Below are 15,123 nucleotides of genomic sequence, written 5' to 3'. Positions count from 1 at the left end.
AATCTGTTTTAGTAAGAGCTACTGTTTACCAGAAGACGATGAGTGACAAAGCAATCTTGAAAAATCTCCAGGTTATGATAGATAGATGCCACGCACAGCAGGGCTCAACAACCAGTTTGCTGTGGACAACTGTACGGAAAGCCAGCAAGATCAAATGGAACGTCTTGGAGGGAGGGAGGGGGACTGAGGACTCGAAGCTTCCCATGTCCTGCAGTCGCCAAAAAGCTTTGCATTTTGGCTGAGATCCAATCCTGAAGGCGTTTCAAAACCTTTGTCTTTTGCCAGAGTTCAGGAAATTATGGTCCAACGTTTCAATTTGCCTCGCCCCCCCCACATAAGAAAAGAAAAAAAAAATCATATTCTCGCCACTTTTCAAATGTCACCGTAAGAGTCTGACTGGATGTGCTGGCTACGACAGGGATCGCTGCCAGATTGCTAACAGCAGCATCTCCCCTGCCTTCCCAATGGCAGATGGTACATACAAAATACTGAATAGCGTCTCAGCATCACCGTGAGTGCCTTGGCTGGGCCGGTGAGGCGGCCAGGGGCGGGTTAAAAATGGAATGAATCCTGTCATCTCCTGGCGGACAGGACAGGTAACAAAATGTGGATTGTTAACCTACTCCTCAGCTATAGCAGCATGGTACCTGAGATCATCACCGCCCTCTCTCCCCTTCATGTCTAAAAGAAGAGTTTCATGCTAACGTCTTGAATCTATATAGCAGTGAGGAGGCTGCGTTCTCCTCTCCCCCAACCTTTCATTGTCCTGCCTGGACTATCAATGACAGGCTGGAGGGCTGCTCCCCCTCAATTTATCTCGCTAAAAATCCAGTGTTTTCTTATTCCTTGCATTCTTCATTACTTCATCACATCAAATGGTACGGAGGGAGCATGCTGCTGGATAGCCCAGGAGATGTGTGGGAAGAGGGAAGCAGTGCGGTTACTATGTTGCACGGGCGGACCCTGTAGAATGGCATGCAGCTCATCATTTCTGTGGGAACTCTGGGGCTCTCTGACCCGGAGTCGGCTGGGTGGTGTGGTCTAGTGAAGACGTGCCTCATATTAGGCAGCGATCTGGGACAGCTCTATTTTTAGGACAAAACTAACAGAAGGATATGACCGGGGGAATCTTCCATTTTTGTCCATGCGCTCCTGGCGACCTCAGTGTGGCCAGCCGGCACCCATGACACATCATGGTGGTACAAAGATGCTGATAATGTCATCGCCCATTTCCAGTTGCAAAGAGTATCAAAATATGATTAAAGAACCGTCATGTCATCACCAATTTACAATGGCAGACAGTGCAAATTAGGGCATGGTACCATCTTAGTCGACCTTTGCAAGGCAAATGGAATGCTTGCTGTGTAGTGTCCTGCCAGTACCATCCTTGTCAGCACTATCCTACATATGGTGCAATGACAAAAGGCAAAATAGGCTCCATGGTTGCCATCTCATATGGCATCTGCCAGAGCAATGCAGGAAAGAAGGGCGCAAATGATTGTCTGCCGTGCTTCACGGAGGAAGGATTGAGTGACGACATTTACCCAGAATCACCCGCGACACTGTTTCTGCTCCATCAATGCATTGGGATCTACCCAGAAATTCCAATGGGCAGGGGAACTGTGGGAACTATTGGGATAGTCACGGGAATAGCTACCCACAGTGCAATGCTCCAGAAATCGATGCTAGCCTCGGTACATGGACGCACACCGCCGAATTAATGTGCTTAGTGTGGCCGCGTGCACTCGACTTTATACAATCTGTTTTACAAAACCAGTTTATGTAAAAATAGGAATAATCCCATAGTGTAGACCTACCTTCAGAAACATCTGAAAACAGACAAGGGAGAGGCACAGGGAGTGTAGAGGGAAGGGACCTGCTAACTGTACCTTACTTTTTTATGGAGCAGTTTTTCAAACACCATGTCATAACTACAAAGTGAAGGGTAACAACCCTCCTGTGTACAATACTATAAAATCTCTCCTGGCCAGATACACCAAAATTCTTTTATCTGTGAAGGGTTAAGAAGCTCAAGTAACCTGGCTGACACCTGACTCAAAGAACCAATAAGGGAACAAGATATTTCAGATCTTGGGGAGGGGGAAGGCTTTTGTTTGTGTGCTCTTTGTTTTGGGTGTTGTTCTCTCTTGGGACTAAGAGGGACCGGACATCAGTCCATGCTCTCCAAATCTTTCTGAACAAGTCTCTCATATTTCAAACTTGTAAGTATCAGCCAGGCAAGGCATGTTAGTTTTATCTTTGTTTTCTCAACTTGTAAATGTTCCTTTTGCTAGAGGGTTTACCTCTGTTTGCTGTAACTTTGAACCCTAAGGCTAGAGGGGGTTCCTCTGGGCTCTTTGAATCTGATTACCCTGTAAAGTAATTTTCTATCCTGATTCTACAGAGATGATTTTTACCTTTTTCTTTAATTAAAATTCTTCTTTTAAGAACCTGACTGATTTTTCATTGTTTCAAGATCCAAGGGTTTTGGATCTGTGTTCAACAGGACTAATTCGTGAGGGTATACTCTTAACCCTACCCAGGAAAAGGCGTGTACGGACTTGATGGGAGGAGGAATTAGTCTCAGATCTACCCAGGAAAGGGTGGGGGGGAGTTAGAGACTTGGAAAATCTTTGGGGAAAGGCAGAGTTCCAAGTCGCTCTTCCCTAAGATTTCGAACACGCTTGGTGGTGGCAGCTTACTGTTAACCTAACCTGGTAAATAAGCTTAGGAGGCTTTCATGCGGGTCCCCACATCTGTACCCTAGAGTTCAGAGTGGGGAAGGAAACTTGACACCAAAAAACACCAAACCAGAAATCTTTGTTCTGCTTAAAGAACTCTTAATATCTTTAAAAAAGGAAAGATCATGGGTATTATAGAACAGCAAGTGTTACTTCAGAATCAGGAAAAGTAGTTAGATGGATCACTAATCTGATTCAGTATGGCAATCCCTACATTCTTATGCTGTGGATGCAGTGCAGATAAGGGGCCCTTACAGTGACCCCTTTCCAGAACATTCACAGGAGAAGCAATAATGGATGATGTCCCAGCAGACAGTTTCCTGTCAGCTTCCTAGTGGAGACAAGCTGAGCCCAAAACAAAGATTGCTGCACCCCAGGAACTCTAAAGCTTAAGGAAGAGAAAAATATCCATAGCAATAGTCCATGTTCATAGTACCGTGGCTGAGGCAGTGTAGCGGCAGTAATGGTATAACATTTGGGACAGGATGTGGTCCACCCAGGGCAGGATGTTGTCCTTTATTTCCTTGGCCACCTGGTCATAGCAAAGGTGAAGGGTGCTGGAAGCCATACTCCATTTATTCTGCTGTGCATCCTGTGGTAGAAACAGAGATAAATGCAAACTCATCCTTCCAGATCACACTCTCATGGACAAAGCCCCCACCACACACACACACACGCACGTGCACGCACCAAAACTGCTTCACTCTCCAAATATTCAGTGCTAGAAAATTGTCTATAGGTAAGAGAAAACCTGCAGATGAAGAGAGGTTCTCAGAACAGCTGAGATTGATAGGCTTTATGGTCAGAGGGGACCATTCTGATCATCTAGTCTGACCTCCTGCATACTATAGGCCATAGGATTTCACCCAGTGATTCTTGCAGTGGAGGAGGCAACTATTCTTCTCTGCCATGTGAGTGAACTCTACTGAGGTCAGTAACTTGTGATTGAACTAGAGCAAATCCGGTCTCTCTCTTAAAAGGACATCCACTCGAGTCAAAATTTTAAGTAGGTAATTTACAACAGATGTGATATTGCAAGAGAAATATCCATTGTGTAAGCAGGGTCTGAATGAGCTCTCCCTTAACCTCTAGTGATGAGCTAGGGAGGAGGGGGGAGAAACTTCAGGACTAAACTGTATTTACATGACCACAGTTACTCTGCCTAGGTATTCAGCAGACAGAGCTGTGTGGCCAAAATGATCAGTTTTGCCTGATGTTGGGTCAGTGCCACCCTCTTTCAGGAGACAGAAGAAATATTGAAACAGGGGAAAGCTAAGCAGCATCTTCTCCTGTGCAGGGCAGTAATTCCAGCACACTCAAGTGGCCTCCAAGACAATGGGGTAACATTTCTCAGAATTCATTCCTGCAGTCCTTTACTCACCTGAATAATCTTTTCAAAGTCCATGAAGAACACACTACTCTCATGAACAAGACTTTGCAGAATTGGACCCACAGTTTGTATCAATCAGCAACGTTATTGCAACGTGAAGGCAGAGATTTTAAATCACACAAACGCAGAAAATTCAAGTTCCCAAAACAACCTTAACTCTCCCACCTTGTACATGTGCATTACAAGAGGGTCTGTGATGGGGCATACAAATGAGGTGCTGTGGATGCAGTCAGCCCTCACCCAGACACACTACACCTGCAACAGGTGTCAGGCTTGGAGGGAAGGGTTAAAAGGGAAAGTTACTTAGACTTAGAATCTCCTGTGTCTAGTGGCACATGAGATAACACATTCCCCCCCCCCCCCCCGCCCCGCTATCTGTCCAGAGCAAGATATTAAAAGGGGAGAGTACAGCTCAGTCAGGGGAGGAACTGATTCAGAGACTGCTCCCTACCAGAGCTTCCCTGAGGGACGAGAGGTCACTGGTGATGAATCAAACAATCGTCCCCCATCAGGCCTATCTGCTGGTGCGGAATGAGTCTGCTGCAGGTGGTGCCCCTCCTGCAGGCCTTTTGTTTCCACCCACTGGACTGGGAGCCCTGCAGCAGTTAGTCCTGAGCCCAGAAGTGACCAGGTCACAGGTCTGTCACTAAAAGACCCCACATCATCAGGTAGTGCAACCCATTCTTCTACAAACACAATTCCTACCGGAAAAAGGCAGCACTATCCTTTGTAAGTTTAAACAAGTACAGATGACCCCAGAAGTGTCACTGAAAAGAAAGGATGGAGGGGAGTCTGAAAAACCTGTCTGCTTTGCAAGCCTCACTTGAGCCCTGGTTTCACAGTAAAATAACACGTCAGCTGTACCTCACTGGGTGAGGTTTCGTCTGGGTTCAGAATGTTAATGAATTCCTGAAGCACGACCAAGATGTCCTTGAGGTGACGGGTAGCTACGAGACTGATGGCAGAAGCAATCCCCTAAAACACAGAGTCATGCTTCAGTATGGAACATTTCCCTTTCCTTGTTCCTCACCTGTACCCTCCACCTCAACTTTTCCACCATCCAGACTTCACTTCCACATCCCTTCCCAAGCTTTGGAGGGTCTCTATTCCATTCGTATAGGGAGGGACAAGCTATCACCTCCATCATTACTCTCCTCCTTTCCCTAGTTTGCTTAGAGATCTTTGATAGCCTTTATATTCCTTTTCCTTTCCCCTCCTCCACTCCAAAATTATGTAATTTCTCCCATTCTAGTTCACAGAGAGATATTTGGTCATTCTTCCATTTCTCTCTATGCCCCCCTCTCCAGTCTATGGAAATTCTCATTAGTCCCTTTCTCTCTCCACAGAGATTCATTGATGACCCCTCCATTTCCCTCACCTCTCTCTCAGCTTCCTCCTGCTGAGAAGTCCGCAGTATAATGCTGAGGTACTCCCTCACCACATCTCTGTTTCTTGATGCCCGTAGAACTGCCCCATAAAATTTATATGGGAAAAACTATAAAAATACAAGATTATCTTTAGATACAGGGGAATGATTATTCCCCATTAATAAATTTTAAAACTCACCATTTGCAGTATATAAGAAGAAATAATTTCTTTGGTGTTTTCATATCTTTGAAAGAACTTCACATCATTATGGGCTATGAGTAAAGAATTGTGAAGTCTGTTGGAACACTAATTAGAGCCAGTTACAATGTGACCTCTGTGACATTGCATTCCATATGATTTTATGAAAATATGCTAACGACTGTGGCTATAATGTAACTGGAATATACTTCATGCAAAAGGTTTCTTGTAAGGTATCATTACAAAGCTTATAATCTACTGAGTGTGTTCATCCTATTTGTATAAATGTATCACTCTTGTATCTGAAACTAGAAATATGAAATATAACTCTGAGGTCCTATTGTAATTATGCAAAGTGTGGGCCATTAATGGTGGCTTGGAATCTTAATGACTCCCATTAACCAGGACAATTGGTTGTAAATGGCTCTGTTTACTTGTAAGTCTTTCTGTATACCTGTATGCTGGAAAGTGGCATAATGAAGTCTTAAAGTGACATGTGATCAAGTTCAGCTTGTAGGGTGGAGCACTGTAGCAGTGTTGCCTATAGGAATCCTTAGGTCACTGGTTCGATTCTGGCTCGAAGGAGACATGACCACATGTCACTGTAGGAGTCTAATAAGTGATGAACACCAGCTGCTCCAATTTTCACTACATTGTTTTACACCATTTGAGGATCTGGCCCCATAGTTGGAGGACCAGAGAAGAGAAGACAGTATAATGGGAATATCACACATGAGAAACATAATTTGCCCACAAAGAGTAGATTATATATGCTGGGTTATTAGCAACCATTTTGGTAGTCCCACTGCAGCACGCAATATTCAATATACACTTTTGGGGTGGATCACCACCTAAGGGTATGGCTACACTTCGAATTTTGGAGTGCTGCCGCGGCAGTGCTTTGAAGTGTGAGTGTGGTCGGAGCAGCAGCGCTGGGAGAGAGCTCTCCCAGTGCTGCGAGAGAGCTCTCCCAGTGCTGCATGTAAACCACATCCTTTATGGGTGTAGCGTGCAGCGCTGGGAGCTGCGCTCTCAGCGCTGCCTCCCTGATTACACTGACGCTTTACAGCGCTGTATCTTGCAGCGCTCAGGGGGGTGTTTTTTCACACCCCTGAGCGTGAAACTTGCAGCGCTGTAAAGTGTGAGTGTAGCCAAGGCCTAAGACTTATGGCAGAAGTGTATTTTAAAAGGGCATTGGAATGAGGAGAGCGTAATCACTTAGACCTGAAGCCAGCAAAGCACTGCTGCACATGCTGAACTTTAAGCATCTGAGTAGTCCCACTGACGTCAATGAAAGCCAAATGGAAATTTAAAATTCTTCTAACAGAGAATATTAATTCCACTTTCTCTAACAAATAATCCTGTTTTTGTAGGTTTCCCCATATAAATTTGATGGTTAAATCAAGAGGCCTACACATGTGCTGAAAAATAAACATGTGCCTAAGTGTTTTGCTAGATGAGGGCTTTGACACACAGGACTCAGAGATTCTTCCCCAGCATAAAGGACAGCATGGAAGAAGACACAAATACAAGAACAGGAGATGAAATTAAGGAGAGAGCAGTTAAGCTAAACGTTATGAGTGAAGAGTAAAAGGAGTGGGTAGAAATGATCTGCACTGTAGAATTCTACTGTGTCAGGTATTCTGGTGCCATCAGGGACAACTGCCCATTGAACATGTTGTTCTAATGCTGCATCACTTACAGATCCCCATAGCAAGAGCTTTAATATGTATTTCTTAAACACTGACCCTGGGCACCTTGTAATCCAGCCAGTCTTGCATACTTTCATCTTCCCGGAAACCTCCCCTAATGCAGGTAGTCTGCATTTGTTGTTTCACTCCTATTCATTAAACCCTAAACCCAGAACTGACCTTATCTTGGCACCTCTGAGAATAGCTTTTGCTTTTCACAAGAATCTCATTTGCGAGCTCACAGGACCATGCATCATCCATAATGGCTTCCACTGACCTTTCTAAAAGCTGATCAGGGTAGGGAGAAAGTCTCTGTTAGGAAGAATATTTACAGCTCTTCAAACTCATTGCTACCTATTTTCAAAGTATGCGAATAGCCCGACATTTAGAGACAGCTAGTCTGAGAGTCTTTTATTGATGCAAGAAATTAGGAACAGAGGAATTGCTAGAAAGCCTATTTAATCTGGTATTCTGTCACCAACAATGACCAGTACCAGATACTTCAGAAAAAGTGAGGGTAGGGTTATGACAGGGTGAAGACTTAACATTACCCCATGGCCCGCTAACCAGCATAACTACGCTAGGTACACTGAGCAAAGTATGTTTCACTGGATATTGACTCAGTGCAGGGTACTTTCTTCCCAGGGCAGTGAGGAAAACAGGATGCTTCAGGAATCCCAGAATGCACTGCTACAACCTTGCTGTAAAACGGGCTGTATGTGGATGCACAAACATGGTTTTATTGCTATGTGGATGAACACAGTTGGCAAGAGCAGGTAAGTCAATCAATCATTTTATGGTACAGATGCTCCTGCAGTGGTTCCCTTGTGCAGTATAGACACATGCTGAACATAGGTGGAACACAGTAGACACATCTTTGAAGAGCTAATGGCCCCTAGAGAGGATGAATGTTACCTGAAGCAGCTTGTTCTTCCATTTCTTCTCTTCCAGAGTTCCTTCACTATGTGCTGGAAGGGGCAGAAATGCAGCTTGTCAGCAAAAGTGTTTTGAACGCTGTTCAGATTGACTCAGCAAGACATAATGGAGACTCCGAATACCAGCACAGAGTGAGATGTATCAGCTAGGATGTGTGCTTTAGCTTGGCGATCAATATACACATATTGCATGCAAGAAAACTATTCAACCACTTGAACAAATTACCAAGGGAAGTGGTGGAGTCTCCATCAGTTTATGTCTTTAGATCAAGACTAGAAGATATACTTTAGTTCAGCAGAAGTTATTGGGATCAATACAAGGGTAACTGGGAGAAATTCTTCTGGATGTTATACAGGAGGTCAGACTAGATGATTGAATGGTCCCTTCTGGCCTGAATATCTATGGATCTATGAAAAAGTTATTATCAAAGCTGATGGAGATACTGCACAGCTGGCATTTCCAGGACTATATTTAGAGACTTATGACTCTCCATCCCCATTGCACCCCAACACAGGAAAATTCCTGTTGAAAAGTCAATGAGAGCCTGAATAAGGACTAAGGACCTCAGGATTTGATCCTAGCTAAATAATATAGGAAAAAAAACAAGGTTGGCAAACAGATTTTCCTTCCCTTCCAGATCTGACTCAGGGAACCAGGGCTACTAGGAAAGAAAGTCCCTAATGCACTCAGGAGGTGTGGAGGGAGTTCTGACCTGCCTCACTCATCAGATCTCCAGTCAAACAGGAAAAGACACAAGAATGGAGCATAAGCCAATAGGAAGACTGAAGTGTGTTTGTACATCTAGGCTCAGACCTAAACCCAGTGAAGCTGGAAGAAATGGATTGTATTACAATGTATTGACTCAAGAGCAAATGTCAATCTGCAGTGGTGTGTTGGGCTGGATAAACCACTATGAGCCGGTCTTGCTACCATTGAAATCAGAAGCAAAACTTTAAATGACTTGAGTGGGAGCAGGACTGTGTAAGTCTATAAGAGCTGCCTTAACACAGATGCATACTACTTCCATGGGACCATGCAAGTGTACTCTGAATCAACAGGAAAGTTGACTCAGAGCCTGTCACACACAGCAGCTGTTCTGGGAACCCACCTCCCATTTCCTTACCTTCTAGATATTGTATAAGCTCAGGAATCATCTCCATCCACAACTGTCCCAAATCTGAATGAATCACAGGATGGAGAGAGTTGAGAGGGTGGAGGGCATGCACCAGCTGGAGAGCAACAACCCCACAGCCTCCATCTTTGTAGGGATACAATGAAATCACCTGGAAAATGAAGAGCCAGCGTTCAATTCAAGACTCTAGAAGCAAAAGGAAAGGTTGGGAGATTGAAGTATAATGCTTCATTTTGTCTCTTAACAGGTTGCTTGTGCTGGGATGGAGATCAGGACGGTCTGGAACAGGTTTATTTATTTATAGCATAAATGGCATTTGCAGGTCCCCCTCATGTCAGAGATTCTTTCACACAGATAGCCACAGAGGCCTGCTTTCAATTTCCTGTTGCCACACCAGACAGCACCGGAGACCCTAAGTGATCCAGCCACGATGTGCAGGCAGATCTGGAAGATTATCCTTCGAAATGGTCACTGCCCATCACCATCCAGTATAATTTAAGAAAGGCTCAGCTGGCCCAACCACTGCAAACTTTGGCTTCATAGATGACATATTTTAAATGTTTTATGATTTTTTATTGAACTAAATGAAAGTTTCCTGGACCAAATAGATAAGTTAAAGGAAGAATTGCTCACCAAAAGATGTAGCAGGAGTGCCTGAGGGGTTGGGAGTTCAGTTGCTGTCATAAAAAGAAATGGAAACTTATTGAGTGTACTGGAGAGCTGGGGGCAACATACTGAGCTGTGAGTTAGAGATTAGACAATTTTTTTAAACCTGTAGATAGTGTTTACTGATCAACAGAGTTGTTCTCTAACTTGTTATAAGGTCAGTCTCAGTTTTGCCACTCTTAGAATATAGAATATCAAGGTTGGAAGGGATCTCAGGAGGTCATCTAGCCCAACCCACTGCTCAAAGCAGGACCAATCCTCAGACAGATTTTTCCCCAGATCCCTAAATGGCCGCCTCAAGGATTAAACTCACAATCTTAGGTTTAGCAGGCTGATGCTCAAACCACTGAGCTACCCTCCCCCTTCTTGGACAGGTGAGTATGACCAAAAATAAAACAGAGCATTTAAACACCTGGCCAGGTGTCCAAGACTCCTGTCAGCATCCCTGCTATGAGTCACAGAACATTAAAACTAAAGATACTTAAAGGGTAAGAAGTGAGAAATAACTGGATGGAAAGACAACTGGATAAGTAAAAGACATCAGAGTTGGAAAACTATCAAGAAAGGATGCTTGTAAAACAGAAAACAATTATGTAGATTCTGGAACCTTTTGAACACCATTGTCTTCATATAAACATATATAATGGTAGCCCCAGAGTATTTATATGCCTCTTGGAGCTTTGCTTTGCAACTTTTAGCTATTTAGGGTGTCTCAATCCAGTCTACTCTATAATAAAAATATGAACTCTAGGGGACAGTCTCATTCAGGATCACAAATAAAGACTTGTGTTGCTCTCTAAATAGTTCAAGGTAGAACCAATATGGCTGGGCATGATTTTCACCTTCCTGGGAAATTTTCTTGTACACTTGTGCTTCTTTTTAGGTACATCTCCCTGCTCATAAGGCTCTTTATTTATAGATTTCTAGCATTCAAAACTTGAATGCTGAGAAGAGTTTTGGTCAGTGTATGAAAACTGGAATGAAATGCAGCACTTTCATTGGTTGCTTATGTCTTTCCATATGTAATGTAAGAGTGTATACTGAGGAGTTGGGTGCGCTCTGACTGCATGAGAAGATTCCACAAGAATTGCATTGCCTCTTGCTAAAAGGCTAGGTACCTTACTAGTGTCAGTCCAGTAACCTTCTCCAGCAGAAAGTTTCATTCACGTCTTATATTATGAAGGAGATTTAATTAAATGTAGGTGTTCTGATACTAACGTCGTCTGTGGAACTCCGCCAAGTAAGGAGATAGGCCTCCTTTCCCTGACTTTATGAACAAAGATGTCAAGGTTTTGCAGATGGGGATCAAAGTGTTGACGTACTCCAGAGGGCACACGAACTGCAATAGCATTTTCCAGGGCACCTGAAAGCAACAAACAGCATAGGTTTGGATATCTTTATACATGTGTAATCCATGCACCTCCTAGGTGTGGTGGTCTGTCCTGTGTAGTGGCACTGAGATCACTTAGAGAAAGATTAATGAGTCTGCTCTACAGCCTTAGTTAAGAGCCATGTGGCTTTTAGCTCATGCATTTAGCTCCAGAAGTCCCAGCGTTGATCCTGCCTGATCACAACTGAGGTCTGTCGGTGTTACACATGCAACATCAGCTCTCTTGTGACTTTCCTTTTATCAATGGGAATAAATTGCTGCTTCTTAACCAATACTTCAGAACTCTGACCTCTTACTTAATGGCAGATACAACTGCTTTTCTCTGCCTCTCACAATAGCCCATCCAAATCTATACTGTTTTGTTTGATTATTCCTTCTCATTATGGTCCTGATTCCTTTGGTATGCTAAGCACCTCCAGTAAGTTGGCATTTGAGGGGACATGTTAAGGAAATTAAAGCGAGTTAAGCATACTCAACATCTCACAAGAAGAACTCAGCACTTAGTGGGATCCAAGGTACTCCTTTCCTCTCTTCCTAGCCAATCACATACTGCCCTCTTCATGACCAACCCAGGCTCTTTTGCATATAGATGGCTCTCATAAGGAACACATCCAAAAGAAGATCCCTTGGAGGCATGTGTCAGCTGGTGCGTGCAGGTGAGGAAGTCAGGGGGAACCCTTTGGGTGGAACTACTGGAAAGTTTGATCAGTCCATGTGTATTCATGCTTACCAGGTTTAGGGTGTTGACACTATACACCTGGACTGCCTCTTCATCCCAGTCACCTTCAGGATTCTATAAATAGATGAAAAATCAGGACAAGTTTATCTATTTGCCTTCTAACCACATTGAGATGGAGGGGAAGAGGGATAGAGTAAGTGACTGCAGGTATCTAGAGGAATGTTTAAAAGATAATTATTTGAGTCCAAACACAGTAGTCTTTAAGAAAACAGTTGAAGCTCAATTAAATCCCCTTCCTTCTCCCAGCTTGCCATGTCCCAAAAGCACTTTTCACTGAAATTTTGAAAAAGTGAAATCATTCCCATTCACATTAAGGTTTGTAATTTTTTGTTTTTACAAAAACCAAAACCTGCATTTTGGTGTAAACATACTTGACGCCATCCCTTTAACTTAAATAAATGTAATTGGTGGATACTGGTGAAGACAGCAATAAGGGGCAGAAAATTATACAGAACATAGTATGATATTTTCTACATCAATGGTACATAGTTAGGGTAACTATCCACCCCGTTTTTAAAGGGACAGTCCCGTTTTTGGGGACTTTTTCTTATACAAGTGCTTATCATCCCCCACCCGCTGTCCCATTTTTTCACAGTTGCTATCTGGTAACCCTATACATAGTGGTATATACATTCATAGCAGGAAAAGGTATAGCAGAGTTTGAAAGATCCAGGGAAAGGGTAACAATAATTGTTAAGAGGCCAGGAGGATTAAAAATAAGTGAAGACATTTTTCTGTTTCTTACCACGGTGAAGACAGGGAGTTCACACTGCCGAATGAGAAAATCCACAAGTACACTGCCTCCTGGCAGGATAAGATAGTCACAGCATGCAAAACTTCTAATCAGCTGCAAGAGGGGACTTTTAACCTCCAAGAGACACACAAATGAAGACCATCAGTGATATTTAAAAATTCCATTGTGCACCACAAATGTACTGTCTGAAATGCTCATCCCCACAGTAGAGTTTTTTACATTGTGCTTCTTAAGTAGATGATCGGGTCTTGCTGATCATAAATGAGAAATCAGAGAATGCAGCTGCATCATCCCTGTTGTCAGACCCACAGTGCAAACAATCTGCCCCAGCCCAACAGGCAAAATCCTTCCCATTAGTTACACTGGTGATTCTATACATTCATCTCCCACTCTACAAGTTTAAGACAAATCTGTTCCCAGACATTTGAGTGTTCTCTTACCTGATAGTTGTTTTCCTGTATGAGGAGAGCCACAGATTGCACCATGGTGTCTTTTACTTTGTCCATATGGGGAGCTGAAAGGAACACAGACAGGGGTTTTGGCAGGCTGGAGTCTATCACAAGAAGCTCCTCACTCTTTTTAACTTCCTTTACCAGCATTCTTGCCTTTTTGTGGATTAGATAAACATTTGGTTAACTCCTTCTTAGACTCTGTGCTCCAGGAAAAGTTATGTACGCACAACCACTGTCATACTATAAGATTACATCACCATTTCATGATGCACCATCACGGCACAGTAGCATTGCATCACGCCACAGGTATTTTGGGACTCTTTCAATATGTTGCAAGCCTCACCCTAATCATGTGAGACAGCCCTATCATGGTGAGGATTGTTTTGCCTGACCCTGCTCCTGCTGCCAGACTGAGACTGAATAGGGCTATGCTGGTTTATACCCACTGAGGATCTGGCACTGTTAGAACATCAGTAAGGTTGTGAACATGAATTAAGATTGGGAATGTATGCTTGAATTCAGATTTCAAATATAAAATTGTTCAGACATTCACACACAAAGTTCTAACGCCAAGCTTAAATCTGCCCTGCACACAAGAGGCTGGTTCCAAAAATCTGGGGCAAGAGCCTCAGCTGGGACATGGTTCCACTTAAGTCAGACAAGTAAGTACCTGGTCCCTGGGTTTGACAGTCAGAGGCACACTGATAATTCATATCATTTTTATGCATTCATTTGGTACTCATGAAAGGGAGACGCTGATGGCACTTGCTAGTGCCAGAGAGAATATAAGCAAGTTGCAGACAAACTCCCCCACCACAGTTCCGTTCTTGCGCTTTCCTTTCTTACTTACGCTCTTGGGTAACTTCTCTCAAGACTGTAAGAGCTGCAGTGCACTCCACCTCTTCTTCACCCTCCATCGGCTTTCTGAGGAAAGCCATAATATCCTCCTGATAAATAGGACCTAACAGAAGAGAAGTCTGACTAATAACAAGTGATGTAAAGGGAAGAAAACCCATCACCACATTTCCAAATGCGGTTTTCAGAAGAGTCAGGAATCTGAGATCCTGTTACTGTTGTTTCATTTCAATGTTTCTTTCTATTCTTACCCAGCACCTGGAAGGCTCGCAATGCAGAAGTTTGGTTCCAGTTACTTAGCGTATCAGATATTTCAGTCTTAGCGCAAACCTGAAAACAGAAGAAATCCCTGTCACAGACACATGGTGCCACAGCAAAGGAGGATTTGAAACAATCACAGAAGCTGGAAAACCTGGTACTTCAACACCCCAGGAATATTTAGCAAACCAGCTATTCTAAAAGAGAATGAACATATTTGCATCATTCAGCCCCACAGATAGTCTCTGATATGTTTGTTAAGTTTTCCACTGACAGAAGAACAAGAGTCTGTGTGACTCTGATTGGTGCATCAGAAGAGAGAATTCCTCCAAGGGAGGTTGTTAGGTTCTTATTCTCAAGAGAGGTCTTGTGATGAACCTTTCCTGTTGAGGAGAAAGCAGCACCCACTTCCTGACCTGAGACTAGAGAGCTGAAGAGAAAGGCAGTGCCCCGTGTGATAGAGAAGAGAACAGCAGATGAAGAGGGACAGATCTGTGATGACAGAGAAGGGAATAGCAGTGCTTCCATCCTCGGAGCTGGCATTCCCTTCTCA

General features: G+C 43.5%; 2 protein-coding genes across 2 annotated transcripts in view; both read right to left on the bottom strand.

Moving 5' to 3' along the window:
* LOC116820145 (maestro heat-like repeat-containing protein family member 7) overlaps positions 1 to 5,057 on the bottom strand; it is a 47,249-nt gene extending 42,192 nt beyond the window's left edge. Inside the window, exons 1-2 of the mRNA XM_032772411.2 lie at positions 4,996 to 5,057; positions 3,178 to 3,333 (exon numbers count right to left, since the gene is read on the bottom strand). Coding sequence (XP_032628302.1) covers positions 3,178 to 3,309 — 132 coding nt within the window. The 5' untranslated portion in view covers positions 3,310 to 3,333; positions 4,996 to 5,057. The remainder of the gene's footprint in view (positions 1 to 3,177; positions 3,334 to 4,995) is intronic.
* LOC116820144 (maestro heat-like repeat-containing protein family member 1) lies at positions 4,951 to 14,640 on the bottom strand. The gene is made up of 9 exons (XM_075063481.1): positions 14,564 to 14,640; positions 14,308 to 14,418; positions 13,446 to 13,519; positions 12,997 to 13,119; positions 12,243 to 12,305; positions 11,341 to 11,485; positions 8,304 to 8,356; positions 5,510 to 5,626; positions 4,951 to 5,106 (listed from the first exon to the last, which is right to left on the bottom strand). Exons 2-9 carry the CDS (start codon positions 14,393 to 14,395, stop codon positions 4,951 to 4,953), a joined length of 819 nt encoding a protein of 272 aa, XP_074919582.1. The 5' UTR covers positions 14,396 to 14,418; positions 14,564 to 14,640.
* Between the last annotated feature and the right edge of the window lie 483 nt (positions 14,641 to 15,123).

Source organism: Chelonoidis abingdonii, chromosome 3 (assembly GCF_003597395.2).
Source record: "Chelonoidis abingdonii isolate Lonesome George chromosome 3, CheloAbing_2.0, whole genome shotgun sequence".
Taxonomy (NCBI): Eukaryota; Metazoa; Chordata; order Testudines; family Testudinidae; genus Chelonoidis; species Chelonoidis abingdonii.
The sequence above is the reverse complement of the archived record's forward strand: the minus strand, read 5'-3'. Positions and strand labels throughout refer to the sequence as shown.

Excerpts from the sequence above, each read along its gene's own strand:
- LOC116820144 (XM_075063481.1), bottom strand. The coding sequence starts at position 14,395 with ATGGCTTTCCTCAGAAAGCCGATGGAGGGTGAAGAAGAGGTGGAGTGC. Across the intron at positions 13,120-13,445 it reads TACAGGAAAACAACTATCAG|GTTAAAAGTCCCCTCTTGCA; the intron begins GTAAGAGAACAC and ends TGTCTCTTGGAG. Across the intron at positions 5,627-8,303 it reads GGAAGAACAAGCTGCTTCAG|TTTTTCCCATATAAATTTTA; the intron begins GTAACATTCATC and ends GTATTTTTATAG.